The 16,733-nt window shown below is 30.8% G+C and overlaps 1 protein-coding gene across 1 annotated transcript; it reads left to right on the top strand.

Moving 5' to 3' along the window:
- The first annotated feature begins 396 nt into the window (after positions 1–396).
- LOC148765705 (uncharacterized) lies at positions 397–1,856 on the top strand. The gene is made up of 7 exons (XM_088812309.1): positions 397–490; positions 668–764; positions 849–976; positions 1,080–1,164; positions 1,254–1,383; positions 1,472–1,530; positions 1,739–1,856. Exons 1-7 carry the CDS (start codon positions 397–399, stop codon positions 1,854–1,856), a joined length of 711 nt encoding a protein of 236 aa, XP_088668435.1.
- Positions 1,857–16,733: the final 14,877 nt, after the last annotated feature.

The following is a 16,733-nucleotide window of genomic DNA, read 5'->3' as shown; positions in this document are numbered from 1 at the left end:
CATTGAAGGATTGAAGGATAAAGGATTTTTATTCATTGAAGCAGTTATGGCTCCACGAATTTCAACTACACAGGTTTCATTGCTTCATGAAATTGATACAAGCAGTATTAATTGGAAGATAATTGTACGGGTAATTCATCTATGGTTAGTGCCGGATTCTTTTCTATTTATTTATTTTTATTTTTGTTTTATATTTCCAATATTTAGGAGCTAACTATTTTATTGATTTTGTAATAGGGTATGCGTATTCATGCTACCATAAAAAAGAATCTCATTATGAAATTAAAGGAATTGGTGAAAGAAGGGGAAACTTATATGTTTCAAAATTTCTTGGTGGGTGATTCAAATTTACCATTTCGAGTATCTACGTACAGATTTAAGCTCAATTTTGTCGGAATGACTGTAGTTACTAATATAGTAGCCGAAAATATTCCGACAACCAACTTCAAGTTTGTTTCTTTCGACACAATAAAGAAGAATGGTTACGCAAGTTTTTCATGTAACTTAGTTTGGTAAATGTTTGTTCTGTCTTACCGTTAATCACTCATATATTTGTGTCGTCTGTATCACAAGGGTTATGTAGAAATCCTCAGTAATCAAAATAATGTTGCAATTTGATTAAGTATATAACTCTGGTACATTTGATTTAATTTATTTATTTGTACAGATATAATTGGCCATGTGGTACAGAAGGGGCATATAAATGAGGTCACTACAAAAGGAGAGAAAAGCAAGCTTTTGGATGTTATTCTGCAAGATTTAGAGTAATTTAAATATTATATTTTTTTTTACAATTTTTATATGGATTTATTCTTATAATATTTTTAGTAATTTATTTTATATTACAGGAAAAATACAATTAAATGTACTTTATGGGAAGCATTTGCTCAACAAATTGATGCATATGTAACGAATGCTGACCAAAATGGATCTACTGTGGTCATACTTCAGTGTTTCAGGGCTAAAACTTATTGTGGTTCGTGTTGATATTTGCATACCCTAATATTGATGCATATTTAGGAATGTGTTAAAATATTGATGCATATTTTGTATATTATTTCACCTGAAATCATACTTAGGAACCACGAGTTTGTCAAATGTTCGACATGGATCACAACTACTGATCGATTCGAATTTGAAAGAAGTTTTAGACTACAGGTGTAGGTACTAACATTTGATCATTCAACTTTTAATATATATATAACCTTGAGTATAATCATTCGTTATACATTTTAATACCTGTAAATTAACAGGCTTGCGTTGAGCGAAGAAGTCTATGTCCCATCAATTAGTCAATTATCGTCCCAACTTTCTTTGACTCGATCGTACGATCCACTCCAGGCAGATAGAATGACCATAGATGAGTGCGTTGAGAGTACAAAGGTACGTTGATTTGTCGAACATATATCTGATATATTTTTACATGAACAAATATAATGCTTAAGAATCGATTGTTGTATATATATTGTAGGTTTGTGTTGGATCCGTGCTGGCGAAAATTATGGAAATCGAGTCGGCAGCTAATTGGTGGTATGCTTCATGTAAAAATTGTGTGAAGAAGGTCGAACCCGTCTAAAAGAAATATTGGTGCGAAGAGTGTGACGGGTTTGTTCCTGCTGTACCAAGGTAATTATACTTTGATTTGGTAATATTTTACGAAATAAGTTCATTTGAATTGTTGCACCATCGTTCCTCTTGGTATTCGAAATTTGTATATAAAATATATATTTTTGTACAGGTTCAGAGTTCAGGTGAGTGCCATTGATAGTACTGGATCGACTTCATTCGTAATGTTTGATCGTATTGTCATGCAATTAATTGGACAAAGTGCTTCAGAACTCCTAGGTGGTGCATAAAACAAGGTATTGTTGCTGTAATAAGTTATGTACAATTAACTCTTTCGTTTGCAATGACGATAAATAAAAGTCAAGGCCAATCTCTTCAACATGTGGGTATATATCTTCAGAAACAAGTGTTTTCGCATGGACAATTATATGTTGCTATCTCAAGAGTTACGAGTCGAAGAGGCTTGAAGATACTTATTTGTGACAACGACGGGAACACCTCCAATACTACTACGAACGTCGTTTATAAAGAAGTTTTCCAAAATCTGAGCTAAGTAAGTTATTTATATATTTGTTTAAATTAATATATGGATTTTTTTGTCTTCAAAGTTTTATAAATGAGCTTTGTAACATTTATTTTCAATTTATAAAAAGTTCTTTTTTCTTTCATTTTGTCCTACGGTGCAGGTGACATATGATCAAGATTTGAAAACAACTACTCTGTTGGTGGCCGGATTAATTCTTTGGTGGATAGAGTTTTATTAGATTTTCCAATAAAATATTCAATATATAGTTTTTATTAGATTTTTCAGTTAAATATTCAATATATTTTTATTTCTGTTTTTTTAATGATTGTTATGTTTGTTTGTTCAATCCCGTGCATCGCACGGGTCAAGTTACTAGTCTATATAATATATTAGTATTAGTTTTATTATTAGTATAATTAGTATTAGTATTAGTACGAGTATGAGTATTAGTATTAGTATCCGTACGAGTAAGGGTATTATTATTAGTATCAGTATTATTATTAGTATCAGTAGTAGTATTAATATTTGTATTAGTATCAGTATTAGTATTAGTATTAGTATTAGTATTAGTATTAGTATTGGTATTAGTATTAGTATTGATATTAATATTCGTATTAATATTAGTATTAGTACCAATATTAGTATTAGTATAACTATTAGTATTAACATTAGTATTATTATTAATATTATTATTAGTATTAGTATTAGTATTAGTATTAGTATTAGTATTAGTATTAGTATTAGTATTAGTAAAGTATTAGTATTAGTATTAGTATTAGTATTAGTATTAGTATTAGTATTAGTATTAGTATTAGTATTAGTATTAGTATTAGTATTAGTATTAGTATTAGTATTAGTATTAATATTAGTATTAGCATTAGTGTTAGTATTGGTATTAGTACTAGTATTCGTATTAGTTTGAGTATTAGTATTAGTAATAGAATTAGTATTAGTATTAGTATTAGTATTATTAATATTAGTATTTGTATTAATATGAGTATCTGTATTAATCGAATTAGTATCACTATTGGTAACAATATTGGTATCAGTATTGGTATCGGTATTGGTATCAACATTGGTATCATTACTAGTAGTGGCGTATACATCATCTCTCTTTTGCAATATTTATAAGTTTTATTGTTGTTTGAGTAATGTGCATCACTAATTGAACGCCATTAGTGATAAACTTACAGGTTATTTGAATATCTATTGTGTTACTTCTTTGCTACCGTGTTTGTTGTTACCTTAGTTATTTTGCAGAAGATGCACATGGTGTAGTAGATTGGAATCCAAGAAATAGAGTTATATGTTTTAAATGATTTCACTTAATCTAGATATCGTGTTTTGCGCGCTTCATGTTTTCTTATTTGTAATCTTTAACTTAATTTCATATGTTACAACTCTTAATTAAGAGACAAAGTTTATGTTTTTTATTTCCTTCCATTTTATTTTACTTGAATTGGTATTTTTATAAAGAGATAGTCGTTTACATAAGTTTAATTTTCTCATTTTTAAACTCACCTCCACGCAACGCATGGGTGAAATACTAGTTTATAGAGTAAAACTAAATACTTTTACCCTATTTTTTACATTTTGCATCCCATTTGGCACTACGGTCATTTTCGATGTATAAAAAATGCGAAAATCTAAATTTTGCAAACACATAACTATTAATTCTTATAGTTTGTAGATGCAGCATGAAGCCTCACCCACACCCACACCAGAGCTAGCAAGCAGGTTCTTGCTGCTATATGAAACAAAGTGGAGCTAGCAATATGAGTGGAGAAAGACAGATTCGTCTGGCGAAAACATTTAATTTTATGTTGTGTACAGTAAAGATTTGAAAAAATCTTCATTGCAATTAACTCTTTGCAAAATCTGTGAATGCTTGTATCTCATTCTTCACAAAGGGAAAAAAAGACATAATTAATAGTTGGTTAATATAAAGAAAAATTGTTTATTATATAAAAGCACTAATTAAAATCTCTGCTTGGTTTTTATGTTCACTTGGATATTTTTTCACATCAACCTCTTGAAATTTAGTGTCCCTTTGTAAACCTTTGCAAATCGTCTTGCACCATGCTCCTCCTCATTTAAGCTCACAATATTTGTTATTTCTTCAAAGCTAAACTCCTATAAATCAGAGTAAAGTTTAATCAATTTAGCACGAAAAAGAAAAAAAAAAGTTATTCAATATTATATTTACAAATTTCAATTTTATCAAATCAACAAAAGAAACAAAAAGGCCACATTCATCATCTCAAATATATAATAAAAAAAAAATTATATAATAACATTCTTGATTTGGTTTCATTCGTGTTTCGGAGTGTGGATGACGAGACTTGTCGGGCTCAGACGTCGAACCTTTATATTTGGATTTGGGTGCCATAAGCCTTCAGTCGGAGTAACATTAAAAAAAATCATGAAGACTGTAAAAATATTAGTCAAATTGTAAACTGTGGATAGTAAAAATTGTATTGCATTTCACATCTTGGATTATGAAACAACAACAAATAGCAAGTACGAGCAAGATAGAATCAATACATAAACAACATTATTACACATCCTAGATTATGAAACAACAACAAATACCAAGTAAAGTACAGCTAACCTTGTAGCAAGCAGCAACATTCAATTTATCGAAAATGCACCTTATCTATTTTTAAATTAAAGACTCTTGTGTGTAAAGATGATATTCATGTATACAATAGCTGACATTTCCAACGGCAAAAGAAAATCAAAACAAAATTTATCAAATGACACTAAGCTAATTAATTTGTGCTCAAGATGTTGAAGTTAACATAAATGGAGAAGGAACACAAAATTCCAAAATATAGAGATCCATTAATAACGTTCTCATATAAACTTTTAGGAAGTGCTTGGTTTATGTTTTATTGAAGTTTGTTGAAACAATAACCATATTCCAAATTGATACCCCAAAACCTTTAACTTTAGATTTATAAATTACATTGAGAATTTAAAAAAAAATCTATATATGTGTATATATATATATATATATATATATATATATATATATATATATATATATATATATATATATATATATATATATATATATATATATGTATACATTCATTACATGTAAAAACAACATAACTATTAATTTTTACAGTTTGTAGGTGTAGTTTGAAGCTTCACCCACACCCACACCGGAGCTAGCAAGCAGGTTCTTGCTGCTATATGAAACAAAGTGGAGCTAGCAATATGACTGGAGAAAGACAGATTCGGCTGGCGAAAACATTTAATTTTATGTTGTGTACAGTAAAGATTTGAAAAAATCTTCATTGCAATTAACTCTTTGCAAAATCTGTGAATGCTTGTATCTCATTCTTCACAAAAGGAAAAAAACATAATTAATAGTTGGTTAATATAAAGAAAAATTGTTTATTATATAAAAGCACTAATTAAAATTTCTGCTTGGGTTTTATGTTCACTTGGATATTTTTTCACAGCAACCTCTTTGAAACTTAGTGTCCCTTTGTAAACCTTTGCAAATCGTCTTGCACCATGCTGCTTCTCATTTAAGCTCACAATAGTTGTAATTTTTCTTCAAAGTTAAACTCCTATAAATCAAAGTAAAGTTTAATCAATTTAACACGAAAAAGGAAAAAAAAGTTATTCAATATTATATTTACAAATTTCAGTTTTATCAAATCAACAAAAGAAACAAAAATGCCACATTCATCATCTCAAATATAAAATATATATATATATACATATATATATATATATATATATATATATATATATATATATATATATATATATATATATATATATATATATATATATATATATATATATATATATATATATATATATATATATATATATATATATATATATATATATATATATATATATATATATATAATAACATTCTTGAGTTGGTTTCATTCGTGTTTCGGAGTGTGGATGACGAGACTTGTCAGGCTCAGACGTCGAACCTTTATATTTGGATTTGGGTGCCATAAGCCTTCAGTCGGAGTAACATTAAAAAAAATCATAAAGATTGTAAAAATATTAGTCAAACTATAAACTGTGGATTGTAAAATAGTTTTGCATTTCACATCTTGGATTACGAAACAACAACAAATACCAAGTAAAGTACAGTTAACGTTGTAGCAAGCAACAACATTCAATTTATCGAAAATGCACCTTATCTATTCTTAAATTAAAGACTCCTAAATACTACATGTGTGTGTAAAGATGATATTCATGTATACCATAGCTGACATTTCTAACGGCAAAAGAAAATCAAAACAAAATTTATCAAATGACACTAAACTAATTAATTTGTGCTCAAGATGTTGAAGTTAAGATAAATGGAGAAGGAACACAAAATTCCAAAATATAGAGATCCATTAATAACGTTCCCATATAAACTTTTAGGAAGTGCTTGGTTTATGTTTTATTGAAGTTTGTTAAAACAATAACCATATTCCAAATAGATACCCCAAAACCTTTAACTTTAGATTTATAAATTATATTGAGAATTCTCCATTTATGTTGACTTCAACATCTTGAGCACAAATTAATTAGCTTAGTGTCATTTGATAAATTTTGTTTTGATTTTCTTTTGCCGTTAGAAATGTCAGCTATTGTATACATGAATATCATCTTTACACACACATTTAGTATTTGGGAGTCTTTAATTTAAGAATAGATAAGGTGCATTTTCGATAAATTGAATGTTGTTGCTTGCTACAATTTTTACTATCAACAGTTTACAGTTTGACTAATATTTTTACAATCTTTATGATTTTTTTTTTAATGTTACTCCGACTTAAGGCTTATGGCACACAAATCCAAATATAAAGGTTCGACTTCTGAGTCCGACAAGTCTCGTCATCCACACTCCGAAACACGAATGAAACCAATGAAAGACTTTTATTTAATTTTATGCGGAAAACCTTAATCACAGAATCTTGAAATCAAATTCATCTTAAGAATATAATCACGTAATAGAGATTATCGACATACCGTTCGCCATGAATTCCGATAGAGATGATGAACGATAGCAATCTACAAGCCGAGCCTAGCCAGGCCTCCTTCGAATCTCCTTGTGAGAAATTTATTCGTAGCACACCTTCTTCTCTCTATCTCTCTTATATCACAACTCACAAAGTATTCTGTAAGTGATGGAATTCTCAATTGTGTCTGATAGTTGAGGAGAAGAGTTGTGGATTTCTTTTATAGACGAGAGAAGAGGGCCACGATTGATTTGTAACGGCAGAAGACAAATCCCACCCATCATGGTCTTTTATTGCCTTTAACGTTACAAATCAATTACCATAAAATCACCTTAATACCATAATTGAATTACCCACAATTAATAAATTTAAATTCAAAGGTTAATGGGTCATTAAAATAAAATAAAAACTAACATTCTCCCACTTGGCCCATTGAACCGTTTAAGAAAAACAAGTTTAAAAAATATTTGACTCGGTGGGTTCTTCATACAAAACATTTGACACGTGATCACGATTTTAAAAGAAAATTAAGGTGATTACCATAATAGGTAAATAGAGTACTTTAATACTAGAACTAGTTTGAGTTATTAATGTGAATCATAGCGGTTATATGATTCATTCATCATATTCCCTTCTATGTATCACGCCACTAATAACCCTTACTATTCTAATCCATAATAGCCCCTTTAATTTTTGTCTTGTTAGGACAAATCCTGTTAAATCCAAATATAATATGTGCACACATAATAGGAAACAGGAAAAACAGAAACATTTCATTAAATAAATTAAGTGTCAATTACATAATCATAACTCATTAAATCATGGATTGCTCAAAAGACTCATTCTAATAACATGTTCCTCATATGTCTTTATAGGCAATCCCTTGGTTAATGGATCAGCAACCATAAGAGTTGTACTTAAATTTTCTATTGACACTTGTTGTTTCTGGACTCTTTCTTTAACAACCAAGTACTTAAGATCCATGTGCTTGGATCCACTTGAATACTTTCCATTCTTAGAGAAGAAAACGGCTGCGGTGTTATCACAATATATCTTCAAAGACTTAGCAATTGAGTCAACAGCCTTAAGCCCTAAGATAAAATTTCGCAACCACAGTGCATGACTCGAGGCCTCAAAACATGCTACAAACTCAGCCTCCATTGTGGAAGAAGCAATAATACTTTGCTTTACGCTCTTCCAAGAGATTGCTCCACCAGCTAGTAGAAATACAAAGCCCGATGTGGACTTTCTACTATCTACACAACCAGCAAAATCGGAGTCTGAATAACCAATAACCTCTAGTTGGTCCGATCTCCTATAAGTAAGCATGTAATCCTTTGTTCCTTGAAGATACCTCATAACCTTCTTTGCTGCTTTCCAATGATCTATTCCCGGATTACTTTGATATCTACCAAGTACTCCCACTGCATAACTAATATCTGGTCTAGTACACGTCTGTGCATACATCAAACTTCCAACTGCTGATGCATATGGAATCAATTTCATTTTCTCCTTTTCCAAATCATTCTTTGGACATTGCTTTTCACTTAATTTATCACCTTTCGTGATAGGAGCATTAATGGCTGAACAAAACTGCATATTAAATCTTTCAAGAACTCGATTGATATATCCTTTCTAAGACAAGCCTAACAATCCTCGAGATTGATCTCTAAAGATCTCTATCCCAATGACATAATTTGCCTCACCCATATCAACCATCTTAAAATTCTTTGAAAGATAATTCTTAGTTTCGTGAAGCAAACCAAGATCACTACTTGCTAGTAAAATATCATCCACATACAAGACTAAAAAGATAAACTTGCTCCCACTGACCTTTAGATATATACACTGATCAACAGTGTTTTCCTTAAATCCAAAGGAAGTAATGGTATCATTGAATTTTATATACCATTGTCTAGAAGCTTGTTTAAGTCCATATATGGATTTCTTTAATTTACAAGCCAAGTGTTCATTTCCTTGTTTTGCAAATCCTTCAGGCTGGTCCATATAGATATCTTCATCTAAATCCCAATTCAGAAAAGCGGTTTTAACGTCCATTTGGTGCAACTCCAAATCATAATGAGCTACAAGAGCCATAACGATTCTAAGAGAGTCTTTCTTAGATACAGGAGAGAAAGTTTCTCTATAATCAATGCCTTCCTTTTGAGTGAAACCTTTGGCCACTAGTCTAGCTTTAAATCTTTCGATATTGCCTTTAGAGTCACGTTTGGTCTTAAAGACCCATCTACAACCGACTTTCTTACTGTTCTTAGGCAATTCAACAAGATCCCAGACACCGTTATAGTCCATTGATTTCAACTCTTCATTCATAGCATCAATCCATTTATTAGAATCTTTACTTTTCATGGCTTGTGAATATGAAACTGGATCATTTTGAATACCAATATCAAAATCATCGGATATGGCAGATTTCCTTTCCCTTTGAGATTTCCTCAAAGCTACCGGTTGTGGTGGTTCTACAGTATTGCCAATAATAACATCTTCATGAAGTGGTGAATGGAGTGACGAATCATTTGTTTCATCAACCTGCTGTATAGGTTGAAGAGTAACGTTATCTTGAGGGAAATAAGATGGTAAAATATCCACCCTAATTTCCTCAAGTTCTACCTTTCTTGATTCAAGACTCCCACTAACTTCACCATTCTCTAAGAATTTGGCGTTTCCAGTTTCAACTATCCTCGTAGTATGGTTAGGACAATAAAATCTGTACCCTTTTGACTTTAGTGGATAACCAATAAAATATCCAGAAATTGTTCTAGGGTCCAATTTCTTTTCATTTGGATTGTATTTTCTAGCCTCTGCTGGACAACCCCAAACATGTAAATGTCTTAAACTAGGTTTCCTACCAGTCCACAACTCGTAAGGAGTTGTTGGGACTGCCTTACTGGGAACCCGGTTTAAGATATACATAGCGGTTTTCAAGGCTTCATTCCAAAATGAAATGGGTACAGTTGAATTACTTAACATACTCCTAACCATATCCATGAGAGTACGATTACGACGTTCAGCAACTCCATTCTGCTGTGGTGTTCCAGGCATTGTGTATTGAGCACAAATACCACGCTTTTCTAAGAATTTAGCAAATGGGCCAGGATTTTGTCCCGACTCATCATATCTACCATAGTATTCCCCACCCCGATCTGATCGTATAACTTTAATTTTTCTATCTAATTGTCTTTCGACTTCCGTAACAAACACCTCAAGCATATCAACGGCTTGAGATTTTTCATGAATTAGATAGAGATAACCATAACGAGATAGATCATCAATAAAGGTGATAAAATACTTTTCTGCACTAAAACATGGAATAGGTAGCGAGCAGATATCTGTATGGATTAACTCAAGAAGCTCTTTACTTCTTGTGGCACCCCTTTTATTGTGTTTGGTTTGCTTACCCTTAATGCAATCAACACACATTTGAAAATCAGTAAAGTCTAGATTTTCCAAAATTCCAGTTTTTACCAATCTTTCGATTCTTTCCTTGGAGATATGCCCCAATCGTTTATGCCACAAGATAGAAGAATTTTCGTTATTTAGGCTTCGCTTTACGCCAACTTCCGAATGAGTGGTTAATAATGATTGTTCAAACTCATGATTCAAAGATATTTTATATAAACTATCACATAAAATACCGGAACCAATTATTATTGAATTAAACATAAAACTGAGTTTTCCACAACCAATTAAAGCTGAATAACCACAAACATCCAGTTTTGACAAAGAAACCAAATTCCTAGAAAACGAAGGTACATAAAAAGTGTTTTCAAGATCCATCTTGTGACCCGTCTCTAATATGAGGCGATAAGTGCCAACAAACGCCACTTTAGATTTGAGACGGTTCCCCATATAGATGTACTTTTCACTTTCCTCCGGTTTCCGAGTTGTAAGGAATCCCTGTAATGAATTTGTGATATGAGTTGTAGCACCAGAATCAAGCCACCAAGTATAAGAAGGAACTTCAATAAGATTTGATTCATAACATACAAAAGAAAGATGAATACCTTTCTTTTCGAACCAAGTCTTTCGTTTCTCACAATCCTTCTTTACGTGTCCCTTCTTGTTACAAAAGTAACAGGTGACAACAAAAGCCTTTCCATGACCCTGACTACTTTCACCAGGTTCATATCTTTTGTTTGGTGCGAATTTCTTTCCACTCTTCACAAATTTCCATTTCTTCTTCATACTTCCATGAGTTACAGCCAATGCAAAGTGATTTCCTTCTTGCTTTAATCTCACTTCCTCTTGAATACACATACTAGTCAGCTCATTCAAATTCCACTTATCTTTTTGAGTATTATAGTGGATTTTGAATGGGCCGAACTTTGATGGAAGTGAGTTAAGGATAAATTGCACAAGGAAGGACTCTTCCACTTTCATGCCAAGAGCTCCAAGTTTGGCAGCCTTATCAGTCATATTCACGATGTGTTCCTGAATTCCCTTATCACCACCATATTTCATGGTAGTCAATTCAGCCATGAGTGTCCCTGCTAACGACTTGTCCGCTGATTTAAAGCGTTCTTTAATAGCCGTTAACAGTTCCATAGCATTGTCAACCTCGGGAAGGGAAGTCTTAATGTTATTAGCAACAGTCATTCTAATAAGCATAAGACTAAGCCTATTGGATTTGGTCCAGGCTTCAATTAGGCTAACTTCTTCCTCACTGTTAGCATCCGTTATTTCCCCAGGTTTTTCAGTAAGCAATGCTAGGTCCAAATCCATAACACCCAAGGTGAATTGAATTTGTTCATACCATTCGGAGAAATTTGACCCACTGAGAGTCTTAATACCAGAAGCATGCGAGTACAATGAAGTAGGAATAGCAACTGAAATAAATATAGCAAATATATATAAGGTAAAGATAAAAGGATGCTCACATAAGACCTTGAGTCAAATAAGATGAACTATCGATATCACTACAAGTTCGCCTTTGGGTGAAATACAACATACCTATTGTTCACTCTATGTTGGTGTAAATGATCTTTTATAACACCTAAGTAGGGTCTAACATAATTTGTCTCACTCGTCAATTATTCATGTTACCTTTAGGTAAACAATTCTAATTGCTAAGTAATACAAATTATGATACCCTACCCAGTTCATAATTAATTAAAATCGACTATCCTTTGAGCTAGTCTCAATTTCTTAATTATGACTGCAATTTGAGAATATTATAATCTTTAATATCATGTAAATGATTAAACTTTCATATAGTTCTTATATTTATTAGATTTTACTAATCTAGGTCACTTTAGCAACTACAAGATTAGTAAATTTCATAAATATAAAACTAATAATATTCTCGTTATTGTAATTTGAGTGATACCTTTAATTGCAAATTAATCATAAATTGAACATTCAAAAACAAACAGAATGTAATAATACACTTGCATGATTACAGTTAACTTGATGATTATTTCTAATATATGAAACAATTAATTAAAAGAATAAAAATAATTTTTTTTTTTTTATGTCATGTTATATTGCATATGCGTGTACAGAAGATACAAACACATCATACATGCATTGACAAATTTATTTGATTAAATCCATGGAGAATCAAACAAATTGAATTCATTCATTGACAAATAATAAAATATTAAAGTGGAAGGTAAAACCCGCAAACCCCCGGTTTCAATAATTAACAATTCTAAATATTGTCACAGTGCAGCATGCAATATCACGTGTTGTGTGTTCAGTATTGTGGATGCCCACAGTACAAACCATTGATTTTCCCGAGATAGACATATGATAATTAATTAAATGAAAAATATACCCAATTCAGAGAAAAGTCTGTGACACATTTGTCAAAACATCAATTTGTGTGAAAGTTGTGATTTTGCAGGAGAGTACCACAAAGAATAATCTAATTCGTCAAAACAGATTACAAATATCGAAGGGTACAGATAACTACAAATTTATCGGTTATCAATACATGTATATCAATCAAGATCGTGTTATTAATTAATATATAATCAGACGTACAACAAAACAATTATTTTATCTCAAAATTTAAATCCACGAAATCATACGGCCGTAAGATGAACATTTTAAAAATTTTGAGTTCTAAGATGAATTGATTTCAAAACCCTGCTCTGATACCAATTGAAAGACTTTTATTTAATTTTATGCGGAAAACCTTAATCACAGAATCTTGAAATCAAATTCATCTTAAGAATATAATCACGTAATAGAGATTATCGACATACCGTTCGCCATGAATTCCGATAGAGATGATGAACGATAGCAATCTACAAGCCGAGCCTAGCCAGGCCTCCTTCGAATCTCCTTGTGAGAACTTTATTCGTAGCACACCTTCTTCTCTCTATCTCTCTTATATCACAACTCACAAAGTATTCTGTAAGTGATGGAATTCTCAATTGTGTCTGATAGTTGAGGAGAAGAGTTGTGGATTTCTTTTATAGACGAGAGAAGAGGGCCACGATTGATTTGTAACGGCAGAAGACAAATCCCACCCATCATGGTCTTTTATTGCCTTTAACGTTACAAATCAATTACCATAAAATCACCTTAATACCATAATTGAATTACCCACAATTAATAAATTTAAATTCAAAGGTTAATGGGTCATTAAAATAAAATAAAAACTAACAACCAAGTCAAGTATGTTATTATATAAATTTTGTTTTTTATATTTGAGATGATGAATGTGGCCTTTTTATTTCTTTTGTTGATTTGATAGAATTGAAATTTATAAATATAATATTGAATAATTTGTTTTTCCTTTTTCGTGTTAAATTGATTAAAATTTAACTTTGATTTATAGGAGTTGAGCTTTGAATAAATTACAAATATGGTGAACTTAAATGAGAAGGAGCATGATGCAAAACGATTTACAAAGGTTCACAAAGAGACACTAAATTTCAAAGAGGTTGTTGTGAAAAAATATCCAAGTGAACATAAAAACCAAGCACAGGTTTTAATTAGTGCTTTTATATAATAAACATTTTTTCTTTATATTAACGAACTATTAGGGCATGATAGCAAACCACGAGTACTCCAATAAGATACCATGTCATATGCAGGAAAATAATCGATCGTCGCTAAAAGAGCATATTTCATTTGAAAATTTTGTTGTTTGGATAAATCATAAGTTTTCACATCTTCACTCCATAAACCATTTAATTCATCAATTAGAGGAGGCAAAAATACATCCAATTATTTTTCGAGAGGTTTAGGACTCAAAATAACCATATTCAAGATAATATATGGTTGTATCATGCACATACCAGGAGAAAAATTGTAAACAAGAATCATAACAAGCCAAAATGAATAAGGAGCAAGATTGTTGCTAAAATGAGTGAACCCATCGATACATAATTCGAGAGGAATATTTCGTGGTTCTAATGAAAATAATGGATGAGTTGTCAAAATGTTTCCATACTTTACTATGTGAAGGGTGAGCCATCAGTCATTCTTCACATTGATTGTCGAGTGGCACGACATTTGATCAGTCATAGTCTTCGTCATATAAAGTCTCCGTAGTCTGGAAATGAGCAGTAAGTAGCACAAAATCTTACGAGGTTTATCTTTTTTGGTGGACATGTATTTATCGTGACCACAATATATGCATTTGGTCTTATGTATTTTTTTTCTTTATAGTATAAGATGCAATTGTTCACGCAAAGATCAATCTTCTTATAACCCAGGCCAAGTTGTGCATCCATCTTCCTCGCATTATACAAGTTACTTGGTAACTTATCATCACTAGGCATCATGCTTTTAACTGATGACATGATTCGATCATAACATGCATGTGATTTATGGCGGATATTGATAAATTATTACACCATTGATAATGTTATGATGGTTTTGGTGACATAATCAATTTTCGTCAAAACTTAGTAACAAAATGATTGCGGATTTGTATTGTCACAATGTCCATCACACAATCAGTCATATATGTCTCACAATCAAGAACAAATATTTTTTTCTTAAATTCCATCACAAATTTGTGACTAATTTCATCATTTATTTGTAATATGTTTGTGATAGAAATGAGTTTGCAACAAATTTGTGACTAATATTAATCAAGACGCTATTTCTATGCAAACATTACGACAGATTTGTGACCAAACTAATTTCCGTCACAACATTTGTGACTACTATATGACAAAACCAATTTCCATCAACAGATAAATGATGGAAACGTGTTGGACGTTTGACTATGACAAAATTTGTCGCAAACTTTTCGTCACAAAAAGCCTGTTTTTCGATAGTATACTTTGCATATGTTATATAATCTATATAAAAAATATGGAAAGTTAGCTACAAGTAATTATTTAGATTAAGTTTGAGGATGAGACAATTTGTACTGTAGTCAGTCAAATCATGTCTGAGAGTTGTAGGAAAAATGTATATTGTAAGAAGAATTTGAATGATAAAGTGATTTTAGTTTGTATTTTAGTGGAGACATTTTTTTACTGTAGCAGTCAAATCATGTTGGTAGAGAGAGAAACACTTGAATTTTTTTTTAAAAAGTTTTTAAAAACATTTTAGAACGATAATTTTTATTTTGAGGAAAAGTGAAAAAAATTGAAATGGTAACAAACATAGCCATATTTTTTTTTGGAATTGATCGAAATTAGTATTATTTACATTTACGATTTGTAGTAATATTTTTCGATAATTAACAATGAGATCTGTGACCTAAAATAAATATAAAAGGTCACTTTAAAAAACTTCTTTTATAGGATATTTTTCTTTTTTATTTCAAATCACTTATACATAAAAACTATTTCATATTAATTAATATTAAACCTTTAAATAATTCTCGAAAATGCTAAATGTCGTTTTAAAATTATTGATACCTTTCATATTTCAAAAAAAAAAAAACAATTATCTCCCTCCCCTCTCTACAATAGTTTTCTCTCTTAGTCTATTTGTCTGTATGCTTAATTAAATCAATCAATAAATTTATCATATTAAATTAATTATAGTAAGAAAATCAGAAACAAATTCATAAAAAAAAAATCACAAAAACAATGTAACCATTATTCAATAAAGGGCGAATGGTAAAAAGGCCCATCACATAGGACTTAAATGCATTTTGGTCCACAAAAAAAATTGTCTCTCAATTAAGCCCATTCTCATGTCTTTAGTCTAAAATACCTTCAATAATATAATTCTTATCAATTCCACCCATTATGCTCGAACTTCCTTAATATTACACATTGACCCCGGATTTTAACAAATATATCACATTAACCCCCAAAACTTTTTTTTTTCAGAAAATAATTTTTTTCTGAAATATTTTTTTCTGGCCAGATTCCGGCGTTGACTTTTTTAATTTTTTTGAATTTCTTTTTCGTAAAAGAAAAAAAATATTTTAATTAATATTACTGTTTTAGCTACTAAATTACTGTCTGAGACAGTAATATTACTGTTTGGGACAGTAATATTATGAATATTATTTTTCCGAACAGTAATATTATGAATATTATTTTTCCGAACAGTAATATTATTAATATTATTGTCTAAGACAGTTAAATTACTGTTGAAGACAGTAATTTAGCATCTAAGACAGTACTATTAATTAAAATATTTTTTTTAAGAAAAACAATGAAAAAAAAAGTCAATTAACAGTTACATTACTGTCTCCGACAGCT

This window comes from Erythranthe guttata, chromosome 13 (assembly GCF_056151865.1).
Source record: "Erythranthe guttata isolate IM_541 chromosome 13, IM_541, whole genome shotgun sequence".
Lineage (NCBI taxonomy): Eukaryota > Viridiplantae > Streptophyta > Magnoliopsida > Lamiales > Phrymaceae > Erythranthe > Erythranthe guttata.
The sequence above is the reverse complement of the archived record's forward strand: the minus strand, read 5'-3'. Positions and strand labels throughout refer to the sequence as shown.